This window comes from Amblyomma maculatum, chromosome 5 (assembly GCF_055883805.1).
Source record: "Amblyomma maculatum isolate TAMU_Amacu chromosome 5, ASM5588380v1, whole genome shotgun sequence".
Classification (NCBI taxonomy): domain Eukaryota; kingdom Metazoa; phylum Arthropoda; class Arachnida; order Ixodida; family Ixodidae; genus Amblyomma; species Amblyomma maculatum.
The window spans coordinates 145,716,745-145,743,826 of NC_139348.1; the positions used below are offsets into that span (position 1 = coordinate 145,716,745).

General features: G+C 44.9%; 1 protein-coding gene across 2 annotated transcripts in view; it reads right to left on the minus strand.

The window, feature by feature from the left end:
* The window catches only part of LOC146189862 (cytochrome P450 3A41-like), a 33,331-nt gene extending 13,534 nt beyond the window's left edge, over positions 1 to 19,797 (minus strand). The window contains exons 1-7 of one of the 2 annotated variants that reach the window (XM_084604622.1): positions 19,539 to 19,797; positions 12,695 to 12,791; positions 10,072 to 10,124; positions 9,902 to 9,998; positions 7,714 to 7,839; positions 6,442 to 6,679; positions 1,385 to 1,515 (exon numbers count right to left, since the gene is read on the minus strand). In XM_084604622.1, coding sequence (XP_084460748.1) covers positions 1,385 to 1,515; positions 6,442 to 6,679; positions 7,714 to 7,839; positions 9,902 to 9,998; positions 10,072 to 10,124; positions 12,695 to 12,791; positions 19,539 to 19,672 — 876 coding nt within the window. In that variant the 5' untranslated portion in view covers positions 19,673 to 19,797. The remainder of the gene's footprint in view (positions 1 to 1,384; positions 1,516 to 6,441; positions 6,680 to 7,713; positions 7,840 to 9,901; positions 9,999 to 10,071; positions 10,125 to 12,694; positions 12,792 to 19,538) is intronic. The other variant, XM_084604623.1, reaches the window with a different exon arrangement.
* Positions 19,798 to 27,082: the final 7,285 nt, after the last annotated feature.

Consider the following 27,082-nt stretch of genomic DNA (forward strand, 5'->3'; position numbering starts at 1 on the left):
CAGTGGCTTTTGTTAATGAGCATTTTCACACCTTTGACCCCCCCGCCACCCCCTATTTCCAATTTTTCATTTTTTTGTTCTTCAATTCATGAATTAATCTATTCACTACAATGATTTCATTAAATCGTCATCGCTATCACACACCAATGAACCATCAATCACAAGAATCAAAAATTAGCATTATACGTTTTTTTTACGCAGCTCCCATTATTTACTACGCGTGGTGCCGATCCCGAAGATGGCTATTGGACCAAACAAGCTGCACGTATAAGTTATCACTGAAGATCTCACCACATGCCGCCGCTAAGAGCTGACACCTTTACAAATATATTGTCTTGAATTTCATGAAGCAAATAGAATAGAGCCCGTGCACTTTCGTCACAGGCTATCATGAAGCTGCATATCCAGCTTGCAGATACTGAGACAACGCAGGATATATCTGGTAAAAAAAAAATTAAAAATGCAAGCAAGAAAAAGGGGCAACTGTGATAGCAGTTATTATTTGTTTGGCAATCAAAGTGATAAGCAGCCCGTGCAGACAACCGGGCAACTTTGAAAAAAGGGGGCAAGGTCTTTAAGGGTAAGCATTATCTCCTAAATAGGAAATGCATGTCCTGAAAACGTAAATGGAGAAACAAGTTTCAGTATTAGCATTATCGCGACCATGCTGAAGTGGCTCCCTAGAAGATATAACGAAAACATAGCCATTGCATGGTCGGTGATAGAAGGTACTACTCTATCTTTAAAATCTAAAAGCTTCATTTTTTATACCTTATTACTCACCGTTAACTTTCCTTTAAGCATTTCTTTGGTTTTGGCGGTTTATGTTTGCTTTTCTCTTTTTTTTTTTTACCTTTTGTCCCTTTCTTTAGCATTGCTTATGCACAGTTATTAAACACATTTGCCTCTCATGGACACAGAGCAAATGAACAAACACATCGGTTGGCAGCCCTCTGTGGTCCTATTCTCGTTCCTGTGATGCTTTCAATACGTCAACGTTGTACGAAGTTTTTATACTCTGTACCTTTTACAGGGGGATAACTGCACACCTTCGTAGCTAATAATAGTTAGTTTTTTTTAGGAGAAGCTTTTTTTATTTTCAGCGGTGGACTCTCCACGAATATGTTCAGGATTTCTTTCTTTTTTTTTTATTTGCGGTCGTGCGGATGGGCACAGATAGGTGCTAGGACAGGGGTTAATTCACTTGAAATTTTATGCCTTGAGGGAATTCGATAAACATTACACAGCTGCCACTGTCGGTAATCTGAAAGCAATGTTTGCCGCGACAAATATTAAAGCACAATGATAGGAAATCAGAGGAATGGCATTATGCACGGGTTTACTTCTGCGTTGGTTATAACTAGCAGCTCCTGCCAACGCTTACTTGTGGACTCTTTCGTCGGGCCTCCACGGCAGGTCTGCAATACTTTGCCAACTCTTCAAAGGAGTCGTAGCCGAACCATCGATCTAACTTTAGCATGAGCGTCACGCAGCCCTTGATTCCAGAGAAGAACTCTGCGTACACGTAAGAGATATCCGATGAACGACTCAAAATATGATTTAGACGTCCTTTGTACGCCAGAATGTTGCAAACGTGCTCCAGGAGTTTACCTCCTTGAGTATAAATGCTTTGATGGGACCTTTAGTCCCAGAAAAAAGGCAGAGTTAGTCTTATGTACACGCGTACTGCGAAATGGTACCTGCTGTGCTCTTCTTGCTCGATAGCCATTAATCAGAATCAGTACGCAGGCTATTTCGTTCTATTTTACTCAATGCATTGTTTAGAGTTCAGCAAGTGATGTTAATGACATCACACCGCGCAGAGACACGACGGCTACCTGCAAAACGTTATCTTCACACCCATGGCCTAATTAAGCGAGCTTGTGACACAATCACTCAATCACAGACACCCCGTCACTAATTAGAACTTTTTGATGACACCAGTTGGGAAACTCTGTTTAAAAAAGTGATTAGCTTTAGTATGTATTTTTTGGGTGCTTTTAACTTTTGGTGCCATCTAGAAGTCGCTGAGAAAAACGTTATCTGCTATTGCCGCCATTGCCTTCGGAAAATCACTTCTCCTCCTTTTATTTTCCTGCTTAGTTATCGCTATGGCTGCTGCGCTTAATATTTTTTGCAGCTGCACTTCTCAGTCATTTTATTTGCCAGGTGATTGTGGGTTTGTCAATAATCTAGAAGTTTGCAACATAGACGCAGTTTCCTTTAACGGCCGCCGGCGTCGCTGCTTTTCATAAACACCAAGTTTTAACCAATAAAAACCGCCGTCTTTTGATACATGGGCCCTGCGAGAAGTTTCGCAGCTGGTAGTATTAAAGAGCTCTGGTAGCAGACAAGATGTCATCTAAGAGGATACTGCAGAACGTTATCTTAGACTTCGAAGCTAGCTCAGGAAAATAAAGAATGATTGATTCCTTGATAGCTCAATAGATCGGGCAAAACAGAAGTAATAAAGTAGCCCGGCTCAAGGCCCTTGCAAAAGTAGGAAAGCACTTGATCTATCCATCAACGACAAAGCCATCAACGACCTTGCTGCAGTCGGTTTATCAGGTTACACTGCTCAACACGTGGAATTTTTTTTCGCTAACTTCCCATAAGGCATACTACAAAAACTCATGTCTCTTGTTTTCTTCCAAAAACTGCAGAAGGCGTTTGCTTTTGATGTTGTCTGTTTTCAACTTGGAGAAATCCTCCTCCCTCGTCGGCGACAGTCACACTTCCTAGAGAATCGATCTTCGTGACGCCCTCGTGCCTGCACAAGTCCACAGCTGGTGGCGAACATCCACCTCTGCAGCCGGTGTAGAACATTTCGGGCAGGTGGTCGGTTCTATGTCTTGGGAGTCCCATCGACACTTGACCGACGGGTTAAGGGCCGCCCCAGCCTTTATCCTTCTAAGGGATACTTGCTCAAGTTCAGTTAAGTTGTTAGGGAGGGGGTAAGTGCACGGCGGGATGAGGGCACGTGTACGTTTCCGCAAAGGGGATGCTTGGATGGGGACACCGGAGCGGGCATCAAAAGGTAGTTTGGAAGAGGTGCATTAGTGTTTGGAACTTGGTGTGTGAGGTTATCAACTTTTGTCCGCTCAGCGTTATCAGCATTATCTTGTCTCCAGTGTATCTGGAAGCGTAGCTTTGTTTCCTTATTAAGTGCATGGATCTCCTGGGTTACACGTAGTGTCTTTGTTCAGTTGCTTTATGGCGGCTAAGCAGTGTGTATAGATGTGAGCTTCTGTTATGGACTCCATTTTACTTATGGCCTTCATTGCATCGTGTATCGCATAAAGTTCCACCACAAGCGGGTCCGTATGTTCTATTTCGTATTCATTATGTACTTTTCGCTCTTCGGGAGACGGGCTGGTAGGTGCTGTTCTGCCGCCAGTTTTGATAATCGACGCGTCTGTATATGCAGTACAGGTTCCTGGGAGTACATCAACCAGAGGGCGAGACGCCGGCACCTGTAAATGGAAGTTCTATGAATAAATTGGTTGCTAATTGATTTGTTCTGGAAATCGAAGATGGCCAAATAGCGTTTTAATACAAGAGCGTTACTACCTCCATGTCGAAGAAAAAATTGTTCGCCGGCTGGGCGCTAGCACTGGCGGCATCGGCATCGATCGTTCTGAAGCCTCACAATTTAGAATCCCTTCGTCAAGTGGTAGTTAGTGACAAATGTTCGAATGCTCGCACCCTCCGCTTGAAGCCTCGCAGCCTCTAAAGGTTAAGGGCATGCCTTTGGCAGTTGGCAGGTGCCATGGCTGGCCAGCGACTGGTCGGAGCTGCAGAGGCGCTCATTTTTCTCTTTTTCGACTCGGTTGGGAGACGTACTAGACCTGACGGTATGGTCGTGTTGGCAGGAGTTGCCTACTCAGGCAGCACATTTCCTGCTGAATGGGAAATGGTCATTGAACACATGGGAGCCATGCACGCCCCGTTTGAAGCCTCGCAGCCTCTAGAAGTAGAGGGAATGCCTTTGGCAGATGCCAGGTGGAAGAAGACAAGGCTGCTGAAGACTAATCGGAGGTGCAGTGGTGTACCAGCGCTCATTTCTCTCTGCTCATAGGTTCACCTAACGTGATAGGTCGAGGGGTTGCGCGGCGTGGCATAATCAGATTGTATGATCGTGTTCGAAGGAGCTGATAATAAGGAGCTGGAAATGATAATTGAACACATGTCACCATTGCACCCTCCGCTTGAAGCGTCGCTGCCTCAAAACATTAAGAGAATGACAACGGGAGGTGGCTTGGGAGTGACTGCTTCTCTGACCACAAGGCTATGCTATTCCCACTTAGCACAACCGCTTCTCATGATAGCAATGTCGATGGCATACAGGTCAACCCCTGCGATCTAAACTCCTAAATAGAAACTGCCGGTGTGCAATAAATTATTCAGAAACGAGCATGATTTTATTTCATGTCTTTAGATAGGCGATACCATGATCCTGTACCATGCTTTAATGAAGTATCGCTCCCGCGTATATGTTGCATGAATCTAATCAATCTTCCAAGTAAGGCTATAAGACACTGAAGCGGAGCGCTGGAGCCCATCTTATAAGGGTCGTCAATATGCTTTCATATACTTGAATGCTTTTTTGTTACAAGTCTTATGAGGCAGTCCTTGAATCATTACTCCGTGTATGTCGCGGCCAGCTCAGAATTGAAAATTACAACAAAGTGGCGGATAAACCGATGTTCTGCCAATAAAAATGAGGCGACACTTAAGCTCCGCCTTTAAAGGTGACGCGGCAGCGTTATTGAATTCTGTTGAGTGGTCAAATTTTATATTGCGCTCATTAGCCTTACTACTTGCTTAAACAGTAGTCCATTTATACTCCACCCCATTTCCTTCCTTAATGTTTCCTGTAATCCCTTTTATATCCACTCATTCCCTTCCCCCAGTGCAGGGTAGCAAGCCTAGTTGCTTTTACTGGTTACCCCCCTGCCTTTCTTCCTCGTCTTCCTCCTCCTCCTCGACAGTATTTATAAATAAATAAATATCACTATATCTTGCCCCCCCCCCACAAACACACACACACACACACACACACACACACACACACACACACACACACACACACACACACACACACACACACACACACACACACACACACACACACACACACACACACACACACACACACACACACACACACACACACACACACACACACACACACACACACACACACACACACACACACACACACACACACACACACACACACACACACACACACACACACACACACACACACACACACACACACACACACACACACACACACACGAGGACGATGCTGCATCCCAAACTCTATTAGTATCCTCTTCCTCAGCTGCTTGGGATGATATGGCTCACAATAGCGAGCTTCCCTGCTGCGTCAAGCTTAGGAGGAATGGCCCTAGGTTGTCCAGTGACAACTGTGATAGGATCGCCCAACGGGGACACCCTGCAGCTGCCTGGCGGTTAGGCCAACGCTGATCACGCCAATAGACAACTATATGCTGCCCTCCCAATTCGCTTTGCTAGATGGAAACAATTCTTTTCAAGCTCTAGCTCCGGTGGTTCAGTATTTAGGGCGCTCGACAGTCTTGTAGTGTAAGTAGCTAGTGCATTAGACCAAACAGCATGTGTCACGCTAAACATGACAGTCGAATCTTTCGAACATTTTGCTCCAAAACGAGAAGTGTACTATTAGACCATATCGTTTCTTTTAATTATAACATTATTGCTTAGTTGACCATTCAACGAACATCGCAATGGCTGGTAAGAAGGCGAATATTAAGAATATGTCTTCTAACTCCGCTAACCTAAAATGGCGCTTCAGTATAAGGTCTTGTTTCCAAGCCAGACTTACCATTGGCCAAGTCTAATTTCATGCGCCTTCGCGGGGGCAAAGGCTCCGCTTCTGATCATGAACTGGAACATGGCACAAGCTCTATAGTGGCCTGCCTGTCGCACTTCTACGTGACATCTGTTGGAGGTAGAAGGTACTAACTCCATTTAAGGATGCAGTCTCTGAGCCAGTCTATTTTAACCTATAGTTTACGCGTCGGCTATGGCACTATCATCAAAGTAGGATGTGTAGTGCGATGCTTGGCGGAGATTGACAGAAGTGCAGGTTTGTCACTTGGTAGTCAAAGCACGCAGCAACAAATTGAAAAGCGTCCTTTTCTCTATCCTCTATTCTTTGCGAAGTGAATCCCTCTGCTTTAGACTTTGTCTTCAAATTGCGAAGGAATTCAGGTTTTCTACTGTCCACGTACTGATATCTCGGACACGCAATGTTTTGCAGTTAGAGCTGACGACCTCTTTGCGTTAAGGCTATTTTGGTCATAGCAACAAACAGATTGCTCTTGCACTGAGCAGCCTTTATCTTTCCATCTTTCCGACACCCATATCTTATTCTGGCACATGGCAACTTACGTGCTATAATGCGGAAGAGGGTCCCAGTGATGCCTGGAACAACGCCTGCAGCGTGCACAAACAGGGGGTTCTTGGGATTATTCTGGACGTCCACGTTCATTCCGAATGTTGTCTTGGCCACTATGTCGAACGTCACAGCGCTGAAGTAGGGACGTATGTCTATTTCTTCGCCATGCGTAGTCCGCTCTCCTAGGAGCTCCAGGAAGTGGTCGATGGCCTCAACCATGCCTGGAACAAACTGGCAACGCGTGTGGGAAACCCTTTATGTGTGTTCTTTCTGCTATAAACAATATATCCCATTTACACTCAATGAAAGTTTGCAATCTGATATCGATCGCTATGAACGTGTCAATTAAAATCATTGGAGAATATGTTCTTAGTTTGAAAAGCGTGCTAATTATTTTCATATCATTGATGCATATTTTATGGAGAAATCTGACATGTAAAAAGGGCAAACGTTATAAAATTTCAGACACCTAACCTATTTTTTATCCATCCTCATTCGATGTTGAGATGCCCAGAAAGCAGCCTGAATGGTATTAAATTGTTCCAAATTTGTAAGCAACATTTATACTAATGTATGAAGGAAAATAAAATAAATGAACTTTATATTAAGATGAGAAATAACTCATTTTCTGTACCCTAAGAGCAGCAGTAAGGCCACAAAATAAATCGATGTACATTACCCAGAAACTTCGCAGTGAAAGAACAATTCTGCAACTGGATTTTGTTATCAAGACTCTGCAAGCTTCCCCGAAACTTTCAAAACGTGCTGCGTATAATTATTGAATATTTTTCCTGGGTAATGCTGATGTACCTATATATGGAGTATTATGTATCGAACCCATGGAAATCTGATAACTAAAAAAAATAAATAAAAATTTAAAAATTAATCATGCTAAAGAGTCCTTCAGATACAGCAATGTAAAATAGAAATAAAAAATGACTGAGAGCTATTTCGAATTTTGAGCAATGTATTAGATTATTATGCTAGAGAATAATGAGCCGGTTTGCAGAAACGAAATACTCAGGTTAAGCCGTTGTAAATTTGCTGGCGCCCACTAATACTTGCAACGTAAAATGTTTTGAGGGGGGGGGGGGGGTAGTATATGTGTAGACCAGGTGGTAAGACATGAGGAGAGTAGAACCGTGGCAGGGATGGACAGGAGGGAGGCGACAAACTGCAGTTGGCTATCATTTGTTTCGGCAGGACACGGCTAACAACAATCTGAAAGTTCTACTACAGGTGTTGGTTGCTGGAATAGAACTTACCGTTCTTAGTTTGCTCGCCGTGAAGGATTGAGAAACGCACTTTCTTATACGCCTCCATCGCTCTCCAAAAGCCGCGGCGATCGAGTTGCGATACGCCGGCTTTTCGTTTACAATCCTCCAGACTGTCTGCAAGACGAAGAATATATCATACATGAACAGTGATTTTTCGGTCAGAATGCGCAACCGTGCGGCTAGCGCAAACGTACAAGTGAAATGCTTTGACTAATACTTTGTAAACGTGAATTCTTCATAGTATTAAAGCAACAGCGACAGTCTTTCAACTTTTGTTGTCTTTGCATCATCTCTCTCTCTTTTACATTTTGTGCAACTGACCTTACTTTCCCTCTGCTTTTATTTGGTAAAATATATTTCTACAGGCATGACCTTAGGCGCATGAACAAAGGAAAACAAATCCATGTGTTCTTGACTACAAGGTTGTAACATCCTGAACTTAATTAATCAAACGCCCCTTTGGATGAATGCGAATATATGGTAGCGCCTATTAGCAGTGTTAATTTAGCGAACTCGGGAGCAGGGAGAGATGGAGTTATGTTCTTAAATGTCGTCATTATAACATGAGGTTTTCAGGACGAAAAAGACGTAGAATATCTCGCTACTTGGTAATGCCTCTACTGGGCTGTGAGAGAAAGGATGGAACGTTTTATGAGGAAGGAGAGAAGAAAGGTTTATTTCTAGACTTTGCGTTTTTAGCACTGCGAGACTCCATTACCTTGATATTTGGAAGACCGAGAGAAATGTTCTGAATAAACAAAAGGGGATCTAGCGGGTCAGTTGAACAAAATGCAGTATAATATGATATAATACATTACAACAGATATTACGCGCAGTGCACACGCTACGACAAGAAGGTAAAACGCAGTGCAGGACTATTTAAAAAAGAACATGGCGCCTCTTCGCGATCGACGATTAAAGCGGTGGGGATCACGGGGTGGGGACGGAACTTTCAAATCTATGATTTGGCACAACACTATAGTGGTCGGACGTTTAGTTGCTCACTTGCCGTTATACCCCCCTTTGGGCGTCCTCTGCCCAAACGCGTTCAGCCGTGATCCGGAATAACCGAGGAAAAACTAGATTGGTTCGTATTTATGAAAGTTTTGTGCCTTATATCGATAAATACGTTTGGTTCGAGGGACCGGGTAGGTGGGCGAAATATAAAGTTTTCCGATTATGGGTATCGCATTTGCGTGCTTTGTTTTTATTCCGGGCGTTTGCCATTCGGCATCTTGAGAAAAGGAGAGGGGATGAGGGACAAAGTTAGAAGAAAGAGTGTAGACTGGTCTCGCTTAAGAATTCCCAAAAGTTCCCGCGAAAGCGATCAGCCAGCATCCACTTAAGGTAGTCGCGTCCAAGGTCTTAAGGTAGATTTTTTTCTCTAATATCACGCGTTAGTCGTATGACGGATTAATCAACGCCAACGGAAGGTCGGAGGAGGCAAGACAAAGGCAGAAGTAAAAACCGCAAAACATGGGTGGATTTTCGAGCACATATGCAGGTAGAAACGCTTGCGTATTTTGTGCCAATAACAAAAATATCCAACATGAGCAGAGGAACAGGCTATAGCCGTATATTTGTTATAGTGATTCATCTGAAGCCGAGAGAACATACGCATTTCACAAACCTACTCACGTCTGTAGTTTTGTTAAAAAACCCATTCTCGAGGTGTATAAACGTCAACACCCTCCCATCCCGCGTTCTTGGGACATGCGCTGACGGCAAGCGAAATACGGCAAGCTCACACGGCGACCAGCATGTCAGCTTTTGGTGGCGTCGTTGCTAGTTGGTTGGTTGGTTCGTAGGAAGGGAAAGGCGCAGTATCTGTCACACTTATGTCTGTGGACACCTGAACCGCGCCGTAAGGGAAGGGAGGAAGGTGGGAGTGCAAGTGGAAAGAGAGAAAGTGGAGCCGTAGTGGAGGGCTACGGAGAAATTTCGACCACCTGGGGATGTTTAACGTGCGCTGGCATCGCACAGCACACGGACTCCACTTCGTTTCGCCTCCATCGAAACGCAGCCGCCGAGGTCGGGTTCGAACCCGGGTACTCCGGCACAGTAGTCGGGCGTCTTACCACTGCACCACCCCGGCGGTGTCTCGTTTTCGTAATCTGTTTTGTTGGGAATAAAGTGCAATATCTGAAGTAAGAACACAGCCTAGCCGCCTACTTACTCCCCTGCCCGTGAACAGGGCGAAATCCCTGACAAAGATGCGCTTCAGTAGATCCAAGTCCTTCACCATTACGAATGGGGCATCACCGTTGAACATCCTGCGAGAGCATTGTGTGTGCATTAGAATGGCAACGGATGCGCGAATCTTCCTAGCAAAAGTAGCGTGCTCACCCGTAGATGTCGCCGAACTTATTGGACCAGGCTTCCATTGTATCAAGGGTATTCTGCAACGAAAGGTAGGGAGAGGGAGGAAGTAGGACTGCAGTGAGCACATTCGTTGTGTGTGCGGTTATGGACAATTTGACCATGTAGTTACATGAAGTTGTTCTTACAAGTAGTCGACGTCGTTTTATTTTTTTTTGGGTTGTAGATATAAGGAAACAAACAGGTCGCATTTATCAACATGAAAACATCATAAATACCATTATCAGGAATGCAACCGTCGTTTGTTTGTACTTGCGAGATGGCCATGCAAAGCCAAGCGATGGCAAGAAAAAGGAGGCATCGTCATCAAGAGGCCGTATGACGCATGGAGCAAGTCGAGCATGCACTATTCACCACAGACCGTGCGGTTTGGCAGTCAACATTATTTCAGGTGATCCGATACATGTCGTTCTTCTATATTCACTTGTCGCTGACGGGACCTCCATGTGTCCCCAGGTTTCTGGATATTCGTATCTATATTTATTTTATTAAGATAGGATTAGAGCCCTACGGGCGGTGTCTCAGTGTACTCATTCTCAGTGTACATTCTCAGATTTCTCAGTGTACATTGCGTACATATGCTGGTAATGGAGTAGCCTAGACTGCGACCTTGATTAGAATCAGTGATATATGTACCTCCAATGATATGATTTAAAACCGAGGGGTCGGCGTATGCTGCTCCCAGATGTCACGAGAAGCACGGCAGATGCAAACACACGTACCGAATGCAATCTTAGCAGAAAAAACAGCTTTATTGCATGTTGGAAGCCTAAGCAGAAAAGCTGTCAGTCGCGGAATTATGAACATTTCGCTTGCTACATGATCTTCCATGCCACTTCTCAGTTGGAGCTGCGAGCAGCGGAGAACCCGCAGTGTGGTCGGCACAAAGAGGGTGACGTACAATGTGAGCAACTGAGTGACACCTGTTGGTCGAAGTCGGCGAACGATGTTCCGCAGATGCGCCATATTAGAGTCGCGTCAGAAAGGGTTCGCAAAGCTTGAGCCGCTGAGAATAGGTTTATTGCGTTTTCGGAGTTACAAACGCTGATAGGCCTAATATCAATGACCGGTTACAAATGGTTAATTCCAACTAGGCGCGAAGCGTAACAAGTGAACGTTTAACTATTACAACCAATTTACCTGCCTACCCAGTGAACATCTGCCAGATATTTTAGGGCGAAAATCTTTCTAGGCTGATGGTGAAAATCTTGCGTCGGCGTAATTTGTCTGCGAATGGCAGCTACTGCGCTTTTACTTTCCTGTAAACCAATTATAGAACCTCAGTTAACATTGATGGGTTCAACGGAACGCTGGCTGTGCTCGACAAGGGGTGCGCAATGTACCGTGTGCAGCAGCTACGCTCAGAGCTTCCCATTTCTTCACTGCAGATTCTGCAGTGCTCTTGAAGGTCTTCCGACATCGTCTAATACGATTATTACGGTATATTTTTAGAAATTATTGGTGGCCTTTTTAAAACATTTCATACATTTGAGTGCTGGCAGTGACTTCTCGGACTACAAAGGAAAAAAAGTGGCGGTTTACATACATCAGAAACATTGTTTATAACTTGTTTATCTGTCTTCTTTCATTTACACGGGCTTGACCACATATCGCTGCAGTATCTAGCTATGCTTTGCTTGGTGTAGCTTTGCTTTGCAAAGTATTTCTACGCTTAGCAATGTTTTGTCGCACTGAGTTCAGTTGGACGTTGTATTTGAATTTTTGGAAGTTGATAAGATTTCTGCCAATGTTTCACACATTGAACGCTCGGACCGCGACAGCTAGTACAGGAAGTCGAGGACAAAAGTTCTTGACGCAGCACTCGCTGCAGTCAAACGTTTGTCCTAATTTACCTAATTACTATTTACAATCTTAATTATAGTTAGGGTCGTTTTGCTTGGTTTAGATTTCCTTGTCATTTTTTGATGTCTCGCTACGTTTACTTGATGTATTTAACGGCCGCTTTAGGCTTTTATCAGAATCATAGTGGGCCCATCTAAGCGAAGAACATCTCTTTGCCCCCCGACCTGTGTTCGGAATGTACAGTCGGCGAGAGGTTTTTCGACGGTTTGCTCGAAGAAGGCTTCAGGGCCAGCTGGGTGAAATCTGAGAGAGCGGTTTGTAACGCTTCTGCAATAAAATCTGGCTCTTGCCTCTTTTAGGCATTCCGTTGAGTTGTATAGCCGAGAGTTCTTTGCTTTTGTTGTGTCCGTAAACACCGGAAGAAGATATTTAAATTTGATAGTCAGCTCAAAAATGTCTCTCTCCTTCTCTTCCGGTTAATTCAGGATTTATCTCTTCCTTAAATACAGAGAGTCTAGTAGGGAGCGTGAACATGGAAAGGGGTGTTTATCAGCGCATGATCAGCAGGTATTTTTGGCGGACTGTTTTATCATTAACAATGCGCCTTCCTTAATCCAGACTGCTAGTTAGGCGTGTTGGAGCTAGCTCTTGGCACAACACGAAGACAATCGTGAAGAGAAATCACACTGCTTGTCTTCCTTTCAATCCGCGGTCACTTTCCCAGCGTTCTACTATGCGCCTTTTGTTCTTCACTGCAATGAAACATCACCATTCTCATTCAGGTTACCTTATGCCAGAACTGGTAGAAATTGCCCGAGATCAAGCTTGGCTTGGGACCCGTGATTCCTGTACCTCGGAAAAAGTCGAACGTTTTTCTTCGCCATCTGGAGAGGAAGCAAATGCAGAGAGTTTGATGCAAACATTTTGACTTCATTTACAGCCTTCTAGAAATACTAGAACGGTTATCCAGTGTGGTCAATAAGCCAAAGTATCCACGCGATTTTTGCAATCGTGTACGCAAGAACACGGAATAAAAGTGGAACGAATTTGTTTTAAAAGGGTCTATATATGATTCTTTTTCGATTCACCACGCACGCAGTTCCGTCGCATAGCAGTTTCTTTTCTTTTTTCCTCAGCGAGTTGGTTTACCATGCTCACCGCGATAATTTCGAATTCTCTTTAAAAAAAAAAAAAGAAAACAAAAGAAAAAAAAAGACTGCTTCTACTCCTCTCCTGTAGGAAAAAATCTTGGTTCTGGTTTTATTTTACGCATTTTTCCCTGATGCTTCTTTTTTAATATTTGTGGATCTGATACAAGCGTTTAGTGGAGGGCATGTTTGCTGGGACTATTAGCCGCGTGCTAAGAGGCTGTAAAGCTTTCTTTTGTAGCTGTATGGCTGCGCTTGGGCGGATGCCAATGAGTAATTACACCATCATTACCAACCTAAATCTACAATTAAATGCTAACAGCAGCATAGAACTGTCCATGCCGACGCACTCAACGTGTTTGCTGTATCCACATTCACATGACGGAATAAGGAACACCTTGAAAGGAACTATGCAACCCTCACCGACAAATACGTGATTACCGCTTAACAGCTTTTTCCACGGCAAACACGTAAATGGGTAACACCCGTGATTGACCAGCTACTTCGGGCATCATAACCATGGCGGTCGCAAACACGTGGAGCGGAGCGAATTGCCAAGTGAAAGTTAGTGGAAAAAGGCGGCCTCCTTAGCTTCCGCCTAATTATTTTTGAATTCATCCTAGTTCTCTTGCCAAGGCAGTAAATATCATCCCTGCTGCTGTCGGCACAAGCAGAAAATTATTCGTACATGCCGTCATGACGAACATCCCGGATGAAATTTACAGACTTAGAGGTTCACTCCACAACTATAAAACTCTTTTTCAAACACGTTTCGTCCTTTTATTGCATACAACAGAGGGCGCGTTCTTCTGCTGGAAATGTCATTCAGGTTGTTGCAACCGTGCTCATGATATTGGCCCCGCCGGGGTGGCGCAGTGGTTACGGCGCTCGACTACTGTTCCCAAGGACGCGGGATCGAATCTCGGCCTCGGCGGCTGCGTTTCGTTGGATGAGAAACGGAGTGGCGTCTGTGCGCTGTGCGATGTCAGTGCACGTTAAAGAACCCCAGGTGTTCGAAATTTCCGGAGTTCTCCACTACGGCGTCTCTCATACCCTCAGTCTCTTTGGGACGTTAAACCCCACAAACCAAACCAAACCAATCATGGTATCGAAAATCGAGAAATAAATCGAGAACGAAAAGCGAATTTTAGCGCAGTCGGAAGCTATACTGCAAATACGATATCCGGTTGTCGCTGCCGACGTTTCCAGACGTGCTAAGACGCATTTATTCTACGGTATCTGTTGCCGTCAGTACCGTGTTTGCTGTACGCGGCGCTGAAATGGTAAAACGAAGGTAGGACAGCTGATTTCGTTGTCCGAAGACGCGACAACTCACAAGGCACCGAGTTTCTCGATGGAGGAGTTGCGAAACGTAATATACTTTAACATCTAATTCCGACTAATGTCTACAGCAATCTGTGGGACTGACCTGAATTGGAGGAACACCGAATTTGCGCTGTTCCGCGTAATAGCGATAATGTTTTTTTCAAAAACATGCAGGCAAAAAGCATGCTGCCGACGAGAGCGCTTTCTCCACCCTGAAAGCAGTGCTGGTCATCGAAACGCGAAGCTGACAAGTTTGCTTGGAATAGAAAGCCACTGGCATTTGTAGCGAGACAGCATCTAGATCCACGATTTCCGAAATTCGGCTTCGGCGTGTTAAGTTAAAGATCAGGGACCTGCCACTGGTAGGTGACATTCACAGTCACTTCTTGACGTGACGTCACAAAACCGCATGGCATGGGCGATTTGACAGCAACTTCCAAATGAGCTATCCCTAGAGGAGGGAGGCTGAGCTTGGTATTGAACCGCCCGGGACGCTTGGATTCCGCCGCAGACATCCACTCAAGTTATTGGGTCAGTTGGTGACAATCTTCCATTGTTCTTGAGCGACTGACGGGACAAGACAGAAGGAAAGCTCTACAGAGGCTGCAAGAGAGGTGAAAGTGACAATGGCGATAATCGTTGCGAGCCACTGTAGCAGGCTTGCATTGTGATAAACAGAACTGCGATGCGTTGGCGGGAGAAATCATCGGCGCGCAAATGATAGCACAGCTTCGGGGAGAATGTATCATCGAGGTCCCGATAGCATCGTCACAGAAAGAAAGAGCCTAACTTAAACGTGAAGGTTTACACGCGCCAGCTGTATCTAGAAGGTCGTCGCTTCCTGTGCAAATATAGTACCATGGTTTTCCAATTTCGGTCACCAATAGGGTTCATTTTGATTGCTCGGACAAAGACTTAATTTTTGAGTCAGCGCTGCCTTACATCCTTCTCCGTTAATTCTTCTGTCGCGTTATAATGGTTTGGTTAAAGAGGCTTCATATCTCTTTCGTAATCCACAATATACGATAGCTCACTACTGTGTGCTAATGAGGGTCTGAGATAACCAATATTTGTTAATTAGGCAAGTATAAAAATATGTCAGTGCACGTTAAAGAACCCCAGGTGGTCGAAATTTCCGGAGTCCTCCACTACGGCGTCTCTCATAGCCTGAGTCGTTTTGGGCCGTTAAAGCCCACAAAACCAAACCAAACCAAACCAAATATGCATATATACCAACGAGAACTTAGATCTGGGTTCGATTCCGACCGCCGGCGGCGGCGTTTCGATGGAGGCGAAACGGAGAGGCATCCGTGTGCTGTGCGATGTCAATGTACTCTAAAGATCCCCAGATGGTCGAAATTACTCCGCAGCCTTCCACTGCAGCACGTCGTTTTCTCTTTCAACTTTCACTCTCACTTTCCTTCCTTCTCTTACGGCGCGGGTCAGGTGTCCATGGAGCATGTGTGACAGATACTGTGCCTTTCTTTCCCTGTGAGTCGTAGAATGAATCTTTTATTATTGTGGCGTCCAAATAAAAAAAAAAAGGCATCGAGTCTCTTGCAAATTTTTGCCAATCACAAACGGGAACTCACGATAACAGATCGTTGGATGATTTTCCGCTTGGTGCTGCACGACGGAGCACAGAACGTGTGCAAGATGGTTGCCGCACGCGCTAAGTGCATTGTTGACAACGATGCTGTTCACGCATGCGCTCGAAACTGGCAGATGGAGAGTGTTCACGATGAAAACACGTACTTCTTCCGACGTGTGGGGCCGCCCATGCGGACTAAGGCTGGTCCCTGAGTATTGGCGCCACCGTGGAGCCTGACGGCTAAAACTAAACCCGCGCATCACGCACTCACCCAGCTCGCCCACGTGCCGGGCCGCTTAGTACGTTTCCGTTCAGTGGTCGTGACACTGACTATGGTCCCTGGAAAAATTTGCTAGGCTGACGTCTCCACGCGGCTCCCTATGCAGAGGGGGTCCGCTCTCGTAATGCATGCGGAGGGGGAGCTCCCCGATCTGGCAATGCTGTGAATGTTTGTCGCTGCTTGGTTTGGGCGTCTCTTATTTTGCTTGCCGCGACGATAACACTTTAAATCAACAAGTTTTCTCAATGTGCGTTGCCGTCTAGAAGACGAATGTTGATGGGCAGTCCTTTCCGCAGCCAGCCCAGGAGAACAAAAAGTCGAGCGTTCACGTACAAACATCTTCGACTGAAACGCGACGTCTGCTATAAACGGGAAATAAATTCCTTGGAAAATTATAACCACAACAGGCGACACGATTGCACACTGCAGGTTCGAAATAAACCAAAAGGAATTAGTAACCAATTATATAATTAATTATAGAACCTTGGTAGAAGGAAGGGATATGCCTCACAACCGAGGAGAGAGGAGGAAACAACTTTATGAAGCGCATTATTAGGCGCCGAGAACGTCCGAGGCCAGGGTCATCAAGGCCAACTGTTCTTCCAGCTGGTCAGAGGCTAACCAAGCCCATCACATTGGGAGAGAAGGGTGTGAAAAGTAAGGTGACTGAAGTACAACAGGGTAGGAACACATGTAGTGTTCTAATTAGCATAGGGTTCAGGAACGTTCAGACCTACGAGAGAATATGTTGTAAGGCTATGATGTTAAATAATGAAAGAATAAAGCGCTGTCGGTGCGCATATGTAGCTGGGAAAACAGGTAGGTTGAACTAGTGGAAAGGAACCGGGCAAGAAAGCTGTCGCAGGTGGAAAAGAAACGGAGGGGGGAGTTGAACTCGGGGGGCTCAGAGCAGTGAATATTTATAAGAACTGTTGCAAAGGTCAGCAAAATGGTAGAAAAGTACGAATGGAAAAAAAGGAAAGAGATACAGCAAAACAAATTATGAGGGCCAAAGATGCCCAGTGGAGTTAAGACCAAAAAGTAATGCAGAGCTACAAAACGCAAATTGAATAACAAAATGGCTGCGGCTTAGCTCGGCTAAGCCCGGTTATGCAAGTGAAAGCTTTTTTATGCTTCATTGTGCTGTACTGCTTAGCCAGGTTAGTCTGAACCCAGTTTACAGAGCGGAAACTCATGGGACACGGTTTGCTGTGGTTTAACTTCTCCATGAGTGTCGACGAACGTCAAGGGAACGCAGTCTAAGCACGGATTCCATCGCGTAACTTCTCCATGACTGTCTGCGAACCTCAAGGGCACCATAGCCGGGTCTAGACGACCCCAAGGTTTCAATAGCATATTGAAGGGGAAGGCCCCAGGAGGTGAGTCAGATGGGTGGTGGTGGCGGTGGAGGAAAAGGGTAGGCAGTGGACTTGAAGGCTATGTGGCGTTGTGTCGGTCAGTGTTATATATTTGCTGAGATATGTACTGGTACGAATAACGGACGGATGGAAAACTTGAGCAGCGACTTATCAGCGAGAAGAACATCATATTACAGAGGCTGTTGTATTGGCTCTTGCATTCGAGTCAGCGCTTCAGCAGCTCCTCCTCCTCCTCATTCCTCTCATAAATGAAGGAAACCTGCTCGTTCACGTGAAAATTGGTGATGGGCAATATAAGCGAGGGTTCTTTACGAAATCTGCGTACTAACCAGATAACCCCCTTACACGCTTGCTTTTGGCTGCGATGACAGAAAGAATTGGCCAGATTTCGTCTGCCGAGGGAGACGTTACAGAGTCACAAACACAAAAAAGAGGCAAGTGCTCACAGAATTATGTTAACGGTGACAAAGTAAATATTTAAGGTTATCCCTTTCGAGTTCTTTAGTACTTCACGTACGCGGTTTACTGCTAAACTTCCTTAAAAATTTATTTTTACTCTAAAGGTTGAATTGCAAGCAAGAAGGCATAGTAGTTGACGATGCAACAATATGTTTCAAGTGACCACAAACAAGACCTCCGAATTAGACTTGATGGTGGTGAAAGACCCTTTTCTACTAGAAATAACTATTCTAGCGCAAGACGGGTTACAAAAGGCAGCGTCCCTGTTATTTAATTACGAAGGCAACCGCAGTGCAAATAATGTTTCTTATTGTTGGCGTTTTTTAGTTTTCATGCGCCAAAAGATATGCTGCACTAAAATAGTCAGGTGTTGATCTACAAATCCAACTGCTTCGCATATGTGTGGGGGTGGTTACTTTTCTCTTTTCTCCTTCAGGAGTCTCAGTATACTAGTGTACATAGTTAGGATGTTCGGGGGTTTCTCTCGATTTCGATTAGCCTGGCAAACGTGACCTCGATCGAATAAGTCCGCTTCTCGGTACCCAGGTATCCGTTCGGAGCACTGGCCCCCTTATGATGATTTCTCTCTCTCTCTCTTCTAGAGCACACCTGGTTTAGCATTCGGTGAAATCTCTCGCCATTTCCTGCAGTTGTGTGCCTTCTGCGATCTACTAATCAGTCAGTCTACCGATCTGCAGCAGAATTCAAATCGCTGTCTTGTTGTTAACACCAGTGTAAATTGTCTGAAAGCATCGTCATAAGGAAGTGCTTAAAGAAATAGCTTTATTATTACAATCTTAACAATACATTACAGGCAGCAAGGTAGTCACCACATATTTAATACAATTAGCCAGGTTTTACTTTTTAACTACTAACAAGTATTTTGCCTGGCAATTAATAAAAAAAATGGCCCTCTTACAGCATTATGCTTTGGGACCTCCCCTTTGATAATGCAATCAACTTTAGCACATTCTAGAAAACGATGCATTGAATAATATTGAAAACTGATGTATAATGCTTGTCGCATACAACCATCCATGGAGTACTCAGTTTTCCCCAAAATGAGATATCAATGGCTCTTCAAAACAAAATATATTAAAGGTCTGCCTCTGGTTGGAAATTTCGGCCAGCCATAACGAGGCGACAGGTGGACGGTTGTTACGTTATCTTTCTGCATTTAATTTCTTAGCTAACAATACCCTGCCTTATAAAGTATCCCAGTTGGTGACCCAGGGCCTGCCATTGCTACGGGTACCGAAACGCTTTCTTCAATGGACAGAATTCAAACTCCGAGCTCTTATTGGGCGAAAAGATTTAAGGGCTTGCAACTCTGCTCCGGATCGTTGACTCGAATACGCTATGAGAAAACCGCAGAAGCTCGTTGAAAGCATTAAAACACTTGCCGTAGTATATAAGGGTTTTAACTATAATATTGCTCTCTCGCTCACCTGATGAATAAGGCCAAAGCGACCGTAGCAAGACTTAGCAGGATCCCCGCTGTCGATGCGTAAGAAGCCAGGGCCGCAGCATCCATCGTCGATAGAGGGCTGCTTGGATTCTCTAGAGGTAGCGAAAAGGACATGCTGCTGCTAGAAGCACCCGTTCCGTCTTTCGTTTTACACAACGTTCGATGTCGCTCAGATGTAGTTTCTATCACACGGCAATCAACCAGCGTCTGAAGCAAATCGATGAGGGGCACACGTTTTATCTTTACGTGCGAAGATAAGCGCCGGTTTGGTCAGGTGGCGAGAAAAAAAGGTATCTCGATAACATTAATGGAGGAAAGGAGGTGCGGAATATTTTTGCTGCCTGTGCAAGGTATATCCCATGGAAGCGAAACATGCATAGAGCCCATGGGGTCTTGCATGAGGTGGCGACATTCCGTTTGCAGCCCAGCAAATAGCAGATAATCGTCGCCATAGCCTGCCGTCAGCCAACGTCGTTGTCGGTTGCCGCTGGTTGCCGGGGGCAACAGGTACGCGCTCCAAAACGCATATGATGTCATGCATGTTCACCGTTGCACAATGGTTGCACCACCGGCGGTCGTGCGTCGGCAGCCTCGGGCTGGAGGAGTGGGAATCATTTGACGTCGGCGTACCAGCGACGATGAACGATGCGCACAACGCAAACAGCAGTGCTTGAAGCTGTTGGTGGGTTTCACAAGGTGAGTAGCAGGCACTAAAACAGGTGCTGTGGGGCTCGAACCGAGCTTTTGTGGAAGCGAGATTTGAGTAATTCCATTCTCTTACGGTTAGAACATAAATGCATGCGGGAATAAGGAAATAATGTGCATCACGAGCTTTATAAACTAATAAATCTTGTTGCAAACGTCGCAAACAAGTATGCTCCCTTTTGCACGCCCCCGTTGAGGGGTGACTCGCTCGATTGAGCGATACACAAATATACACACAATCGTAAGTGTGTGTATTTAGTTAAACCGTGTTTATTTTCGCGGCGTCGTAAATATTGCTCCCTAATATCCTGTATTTACTGAGCATTTTCCCTATATAATGCGGGAGGTACATGCAATTTAGAGAAATGCACTAAACCAAGCACGTTTGCTAATTTGAGACGCAGCTGTTTCAGCCTTTCGTGAAGCGACTATGTGTGTAGCCCAATACTGCTGCAACAATAGCCTCTTATTATTTAATTCCTATATACCATGCAAATTATGAATCACCTGCAGTGTATGAATCCTTTGGAAATATTCTAGGTAGAAAGTGGAGCCGTTCACCGCAAGCAATGCAGCGACTGGAAATGACACTATGCTCTGTATTAATTTACCACAGCCTGAGCAGCATTGATGCAGGTATGTATAGTGAAAGTGATGTAGCTATAAATAGTAAACGGAACAGAAGGCCTTAAAACAAAATGCGTATACAGCTCCAAAAATACCACTAGGTAGCATGTCGCAGCAGCAGTACACAAGCTTGAAGTTGAAAAGGCATATATAGCGTGAACTGTTAACAATCTTTTTTTTTTTGTGGTATAGTTGTTTACAAGATAAATTTTGCACAGCTAAGGGCTCACATACTCAGGGTATACAAGAGGAGGAGAGGTCGCATCGAAACAAACGTGCGTGAGTCGCCACAACAATTGAGGACACCATTCTGTGCAAATACACTATTACATGAAAGTATAATGGTTTGTTTACAAATAGCAGTCAGCGTGCACACGTCATGCCAAGAAAGTAAGATTCTGATTGATCGAAATATTACGCAACTGAAATATATGCATGCCATAAAACAACCCTTCATTATCAACCGCAGTAAAACGTCGGACATCTCAATAGACTCAATTACTTCGCATTTGTGCCTGCGTGATATCTTCGCATGAGCGTCCACGTAACAAAATTCGGCTTTTCTTTGCCTCGCAAACCAATGAAGTCTAACTGGTATGTAGAAAGAAGACATTTCGTCATATACAGCGCTGCTGCACAATGACAACAATATTCTACTTTTTCATCAAGGATGGAGCAAAGAAAGGGCTTGACCGATATTGTCTCGAGGCTCAAGGCTCTCAATAATTGCCCTAAAAACGCATTCCCACGCATCAAAAATAAAGAAGCACCTGTTCCTATGGCATTCCAGGGCATCCAGCTATGATCACCACTGCATTATCACAAAGGTTCCACCCCTGCACACCAAAAAATTCCACAAGGTCTTAAAATCTATCGAAAGGTGTATTGCAGGACTTTTTCTGAATGTACATCTTATCAAACATTATAGTACACGCACGCCTGGGGCCGAAAGCTAAACTTCTTGCTTCTTACTAGTTCAAATATTTGAGAAAAAACTTGTCTTAAATGGAAGATACCTTCAATAAGAGCTGCACGACTCTACTTATGTTGACATGAAAAACTGTATATATCATCTATACCCTTTTTGGGGTGACAGTAAAGTTCCAGGGCACATGCGTTGTTGTAGCTAGTGCAAAGACAACCAGGCGTTTAACAATGCTCAGCTTCAACCAGTGCAGCAACTGATGACGATACATACATGCTTATAGCATTAACTATCTCGGTCAAGGTCCTCTGACGACGTCGGTGTGCGGACGGCTTAAGTTTCTCGATGGACTCTTGAAGCAGCTGGCACTTCTTTCGAAGCTGGGGATGTTCCTGGTGGCGAATGGCGGCTAGTGCAGGAAGCTGCAAGATGCATTAGAAACAATCGAAAGACATGCGTACCAGACTGCATGACATCTGAGGTGGAAACCGAGTAGATGCATTGACCGAGCCTTGCCGCTACCAATATATCTTATGTATAGCACGCATTTATCAAGCCGGTAATAATCACCTCAGTAAGCTCATGAACAAGCGCAATAAAATGAAAGTGGACGTTTTAAGAAACTCTAATGAACACTTTTATTACTGTTTGATGTTGACAATCCACGTGAAACTTGTGTGCGGAATTCAATGTTCTATTCGACCACTATAATAGAAAGTGCTATAATGTGCTAGAGGAGCAAATGTATTCTATCAGTATATTACAAAACATAACATAAACGAGTACTGATGAACGCCAATGAAGAATTCACAGCATGCTACTAGGCTCGCAGAGGCGCGAGACGTCACTACCGTCTCGACCATGTCATTTATCAACAACGCTTCTTGTGAACATGTTACTTCAATGCAGCCACGTAAATCATGCAAAACTATGGGCCACGCGTCTATTTGTCAGTAGCTCCTCATGCGAATTTACGCAGTTAATGATGTTTGATGCGCCGAAGTAATCGAAATGAACAGCAAAGCTAATGGGAGGAAGTCGGAGCAGAATTGCGCGCGCACCCAGAATGAAATTTTAATGCTCGCTTGCTCACGCTCCAAATTAAAATTCAAAAGGGATGCATTAAGACTCCGTTCGAGCAGTGCATGCCGCCACTGGCAGCGAAGAAACGTCTCTCCGGAGAAGCGCTGACGCAGCATCGTATTATAGTTAACTAACCTAAATTAACATTCAAGATGACGGTATAGTTAACCAATCTAGAACAATATTCAAGATATAGGAAGAAAAAAAAACGAGCAAGATAGCAACTGCTACTACCCCGTTTCAAAGGGGACGCTCCCATGGCGGAAGTAGAATGGTGGCGAAGGCTGGGCCCAAAAGCGGTTCAGCGGTACCGCAGCATAGCCACAGGTCGGGGGGCCAACTACTCAGATTAGGAAATTATATTACTACAAATTAAAACGTATCAATCAACATAAAAAGAATAGACATTTTGATAACTTCGTTTGTGCATGAGGTAAGGTATTTTATAAATACATTCTTAACTTTTTTTTTTTAATCTTGCAACACTCTTATCGCCCCACCCCATTGAGGTTGCATCGGTCAGGAGGCGCTGCCAGAGGTAACCAAGGCAACGGAGATAACGAAGCTGGCGAAGCACGAAACGGTTTCTTATCGCTGTCTGCTGCTCGTCACGAACTGCCGTGGTGCGGGCCTTGGTGCGCCCGTGAAAGCGTAATTTAGTTTGCAAGTCTGAAAATGTCCCTTTCGCGAAGATTTTGACGTCCTTGCTGGTCGCTGCTCTGTCGCCGTTTGGTGAGATTTAATATTTTCCTGCAGCCGTGTTTTTTGGTTTCATCCCCTTCGTCGTGCGGGCAGTGCGAAGTCTTTTTACAGCAGTGTATCGCGCTTAGCTTTTTATCGCAAGATGAGCCAGCACAAAGTGAGGAAGCGATGTCCTGTGGCACGTTGCGACAGCGTGGGCTCAACCGTCGGTGTCTTACCGCTTCCTGGCTGACTTTCACCTGTGAGCAGATCTGGAGGTTGCGCGCATAGACTCAATGTATGCTCTAATGCTCCTGTGTTAAGCACGCTTGTTGATTCTAAAGCTGTCTGGACTGGTGCGACCTTGAAATTGCCTTGAAAACTGCTGCATAATTTCTTCCGAAGAATTCAAACTTGAAGAGTGATCCCAGTGCTCTATGCTCCACGTATGTTTTGATGCACCTACTAATTCATGACATTTTTATTTCAATTGCAGCTGTCATAGCTTTGTTTTCTGTACATGCATGTTTCATATCTGGTGATGTTTTTGTGGCAGTTACTTCAAGCCTTTTCTATGCCTCAGCTGTGATCATTGAGGTGATTAGCGCGCTTAAACAGCGCTACTGTTTGTGCTGTCAACGACATGCATTTTTATCGTTGTGATTTGTTGCTGTATTTTATTGGTTGATGCAATAAACTATGAACATTAAAACCATAATTGTTCACTTGGTACACTTTGTGGCGAACTGGGCACGACTGCCCCGTTGCACCAGTATTTCTGGACCGCACCTTACTGTGCTGAGGGACAGAGTAAATGGCCAAAGTACTTGCATGACTTGCAGGAGTATTTGTATTATGAATTTGCATGCGTGGTCTCTATTTGGAAATGTTGTTGCCTTTTTATGCCGCCACCTTTGCCAACCACTTTCATTGTGCTGGAGCAACTGCTTATAATCAAGGGCGTAAACAACAAACTCGAGTTCATTTAGATGGCAAAGGTTGGCGCGCGCTGAAAGGCAACAACCTTCAAAAAATGCAGGTTCGTCAATGCAACGCGGAGGATTAAAAAAAAAAAAAAAACGTTTATAATTCGCGCCAAAGTGAACGTATGGGTGACGTCATTTGACGTCATGGCCCCCCAATTTTCATTGGTCGCTGGAGCCCATGAGCCGCCATGTTTTGTACATATGGGCGTCTATGGAGCCTTCGCTACCATAGTACATATACCTTGACGCTCCTATATTCTATCCGTCAATCCATTTATGCATCCATCAATCCACTCGAGAAACTTTTCCACGATACGCTTTACCCACGGTCACCGTGACATGACCGTGACAGAAGCAGACTGCGGAAGGGCAAGGCTGTCTACGCTGGCGGTGCGTTTGTTCGCGATAACAGACCGCGTATTTTTGCGACTCTCTTGGCCGAAGAAGTGGAACTACTGCTGTTTGTCAGGACAACAAGAGACGTTATTTTGCCGAACAACGGTTCATTTCAAGCAGTTTGGGCTGACCGCACCGGCAGGTTTCTTGAATTGCGCAGCTCGTGAAAAGGCATCGGTGCGCACGTCATGGGCAAGCCAGTTCATGACAACCGCCAGCTTCCAGCAAAGACAAGGTGAGAAATGTTTTATTCTTGCAAACTATGCTTAATTTTAAGCAGTTTCGCCCAGCGCTCAGACTGGCGCAGTTGTGAAGGGAACTAACGTGACTCCTCAGGTCAGCCACACACAAAGAGAGTGATGTGTGAAAAGCGCGGTTTATTTTGCGTTCACCGTATACGTGTCCCTGTGGTGGCGCTCGTGATGCGCCCTGGTTGCGAATTCCTTGAGCTCCCGCAACACTTTGTGGCAACACTTTGTTCATGGGGCTTGAAAAGCAGTACGGCACCTTCTTTAAACCAAAGCTCAGTACTTTAGGACGGAGTGTTCACATTGGTGAAATGAATGCCACATACCTACAAGTCTGCTCTGTGAGGGGAACCTGCCAGTAACCCAGGGCAAGGTCTAGTGTGGAAACAAACTGAGCTCTACTAACTTTTTCGATGCGGTCCTCGATGTTCGGGATCGGATAAATTTGATCCTTAGCGATAAAGGTTTCTTGCTCGGTACCTCAACTAAAATCAAAGGGAGGGAGGGGGGGGGGGGGCTGTAATAAGTCTTACAGGCCTAAGCAACATCAGGCTCTAGCATTTTCATCAATATCATCGCACTGGCGAGGTGGTACACGGTACGCGTTGGACCGTACAGGATCTGACGAGGTAAGTTCAATGTTATGAGTGAGGACGGAAGTCCTACTAGGCCTATTAGAGAATTATCCTCGTAACTCTTGCAAGACTTCGTGCAATTTGGTTTTATTTAGGCTACAGCGGTGCTTTTGAGATTAAGTCCCTAAATAGTTGTTCGGTGATTTCCCCGTTATTCACTGTACCTTGTCCCGAAGCTCGACCGGAAGCTCTTCGGGCACGTTCACCATCATGAACTCCACTGCTTCCCTTTGCCTATAGTGTTTAAGCTGATTACAATGGTAAACTTGCCGCACATTCCGTTTTCCTGGCAGATCACTGTGTAGTTAATGTCCGACAGCTTTTGAACAGCCCGTGTCGGACCCTCCCACAGCACATCCATTTTTTTTTCAGAGATGTGCGTAAAATCATTACACCATCTCCTACTTCAAAGCGACGGGCCCTGGCTGCCCTATCATAATAGACTTTAGTCCTCTGCTGGTCTTTGGGCATTGCTTTCTCTGACAACTTATGCGCTCTCTTTTAACGTTCGAGTAACCTAAGCATGTACCTACTCCACCGCGAGTCGGTCATCGCCTCGACCTTTCAACGATTCTCACAGCATGTGTAGAGGAGACCTCAGCGTCCGACCGTACAGAAACTCTGCTGGCGAAAACCCTGTAGTCTCATGAGGCGCAGTTCTTAATGCAAACATCGCTGCACGCAGGCATAGCACACCGGATCAACTACTACAAAGTAAGCCAACTACCGATGCAGCCTATGTGCTCAGCCTTGGCGCAACAAGTACTCACCGGTTAGTGCCCAGTTAGATAATACTGGAACCACGCCTGACGCTCTTTTCTTGTTTTGCTCGAGGTTAGTTTTGCGTGATTTCGCGTTGAGTGTTACGTGTTGGAGTGTTTTTATGGCCTTCAACAATGCACTACTCCTTTCGGGTTCTATGTTTTGACCGGCTCAAATTTGGACATTGAAATAATAGGCTAATGTGTTAAAGATGAGAAAAAAAAATCGGAATCTTCCCGAAATGGGAGAGATATCGCTTTTAGTCGTTGCAGTACATTTTTTGTAGTCTGGTAATCTTTTCTGGTATATTTTGCTTACCTGATTCCTCCTACAGAGGGACAACGCAATATTATAGTTTTGCGATAAGTGTAACAATATTTATTGTTGGTTCATGTTCATGGCCAAACCTGCTTAAAAGACATATATGTGAAGAAATCTTTTTTTATTTAGTAGAGCTTTCTTGCTAAGCAAATAAG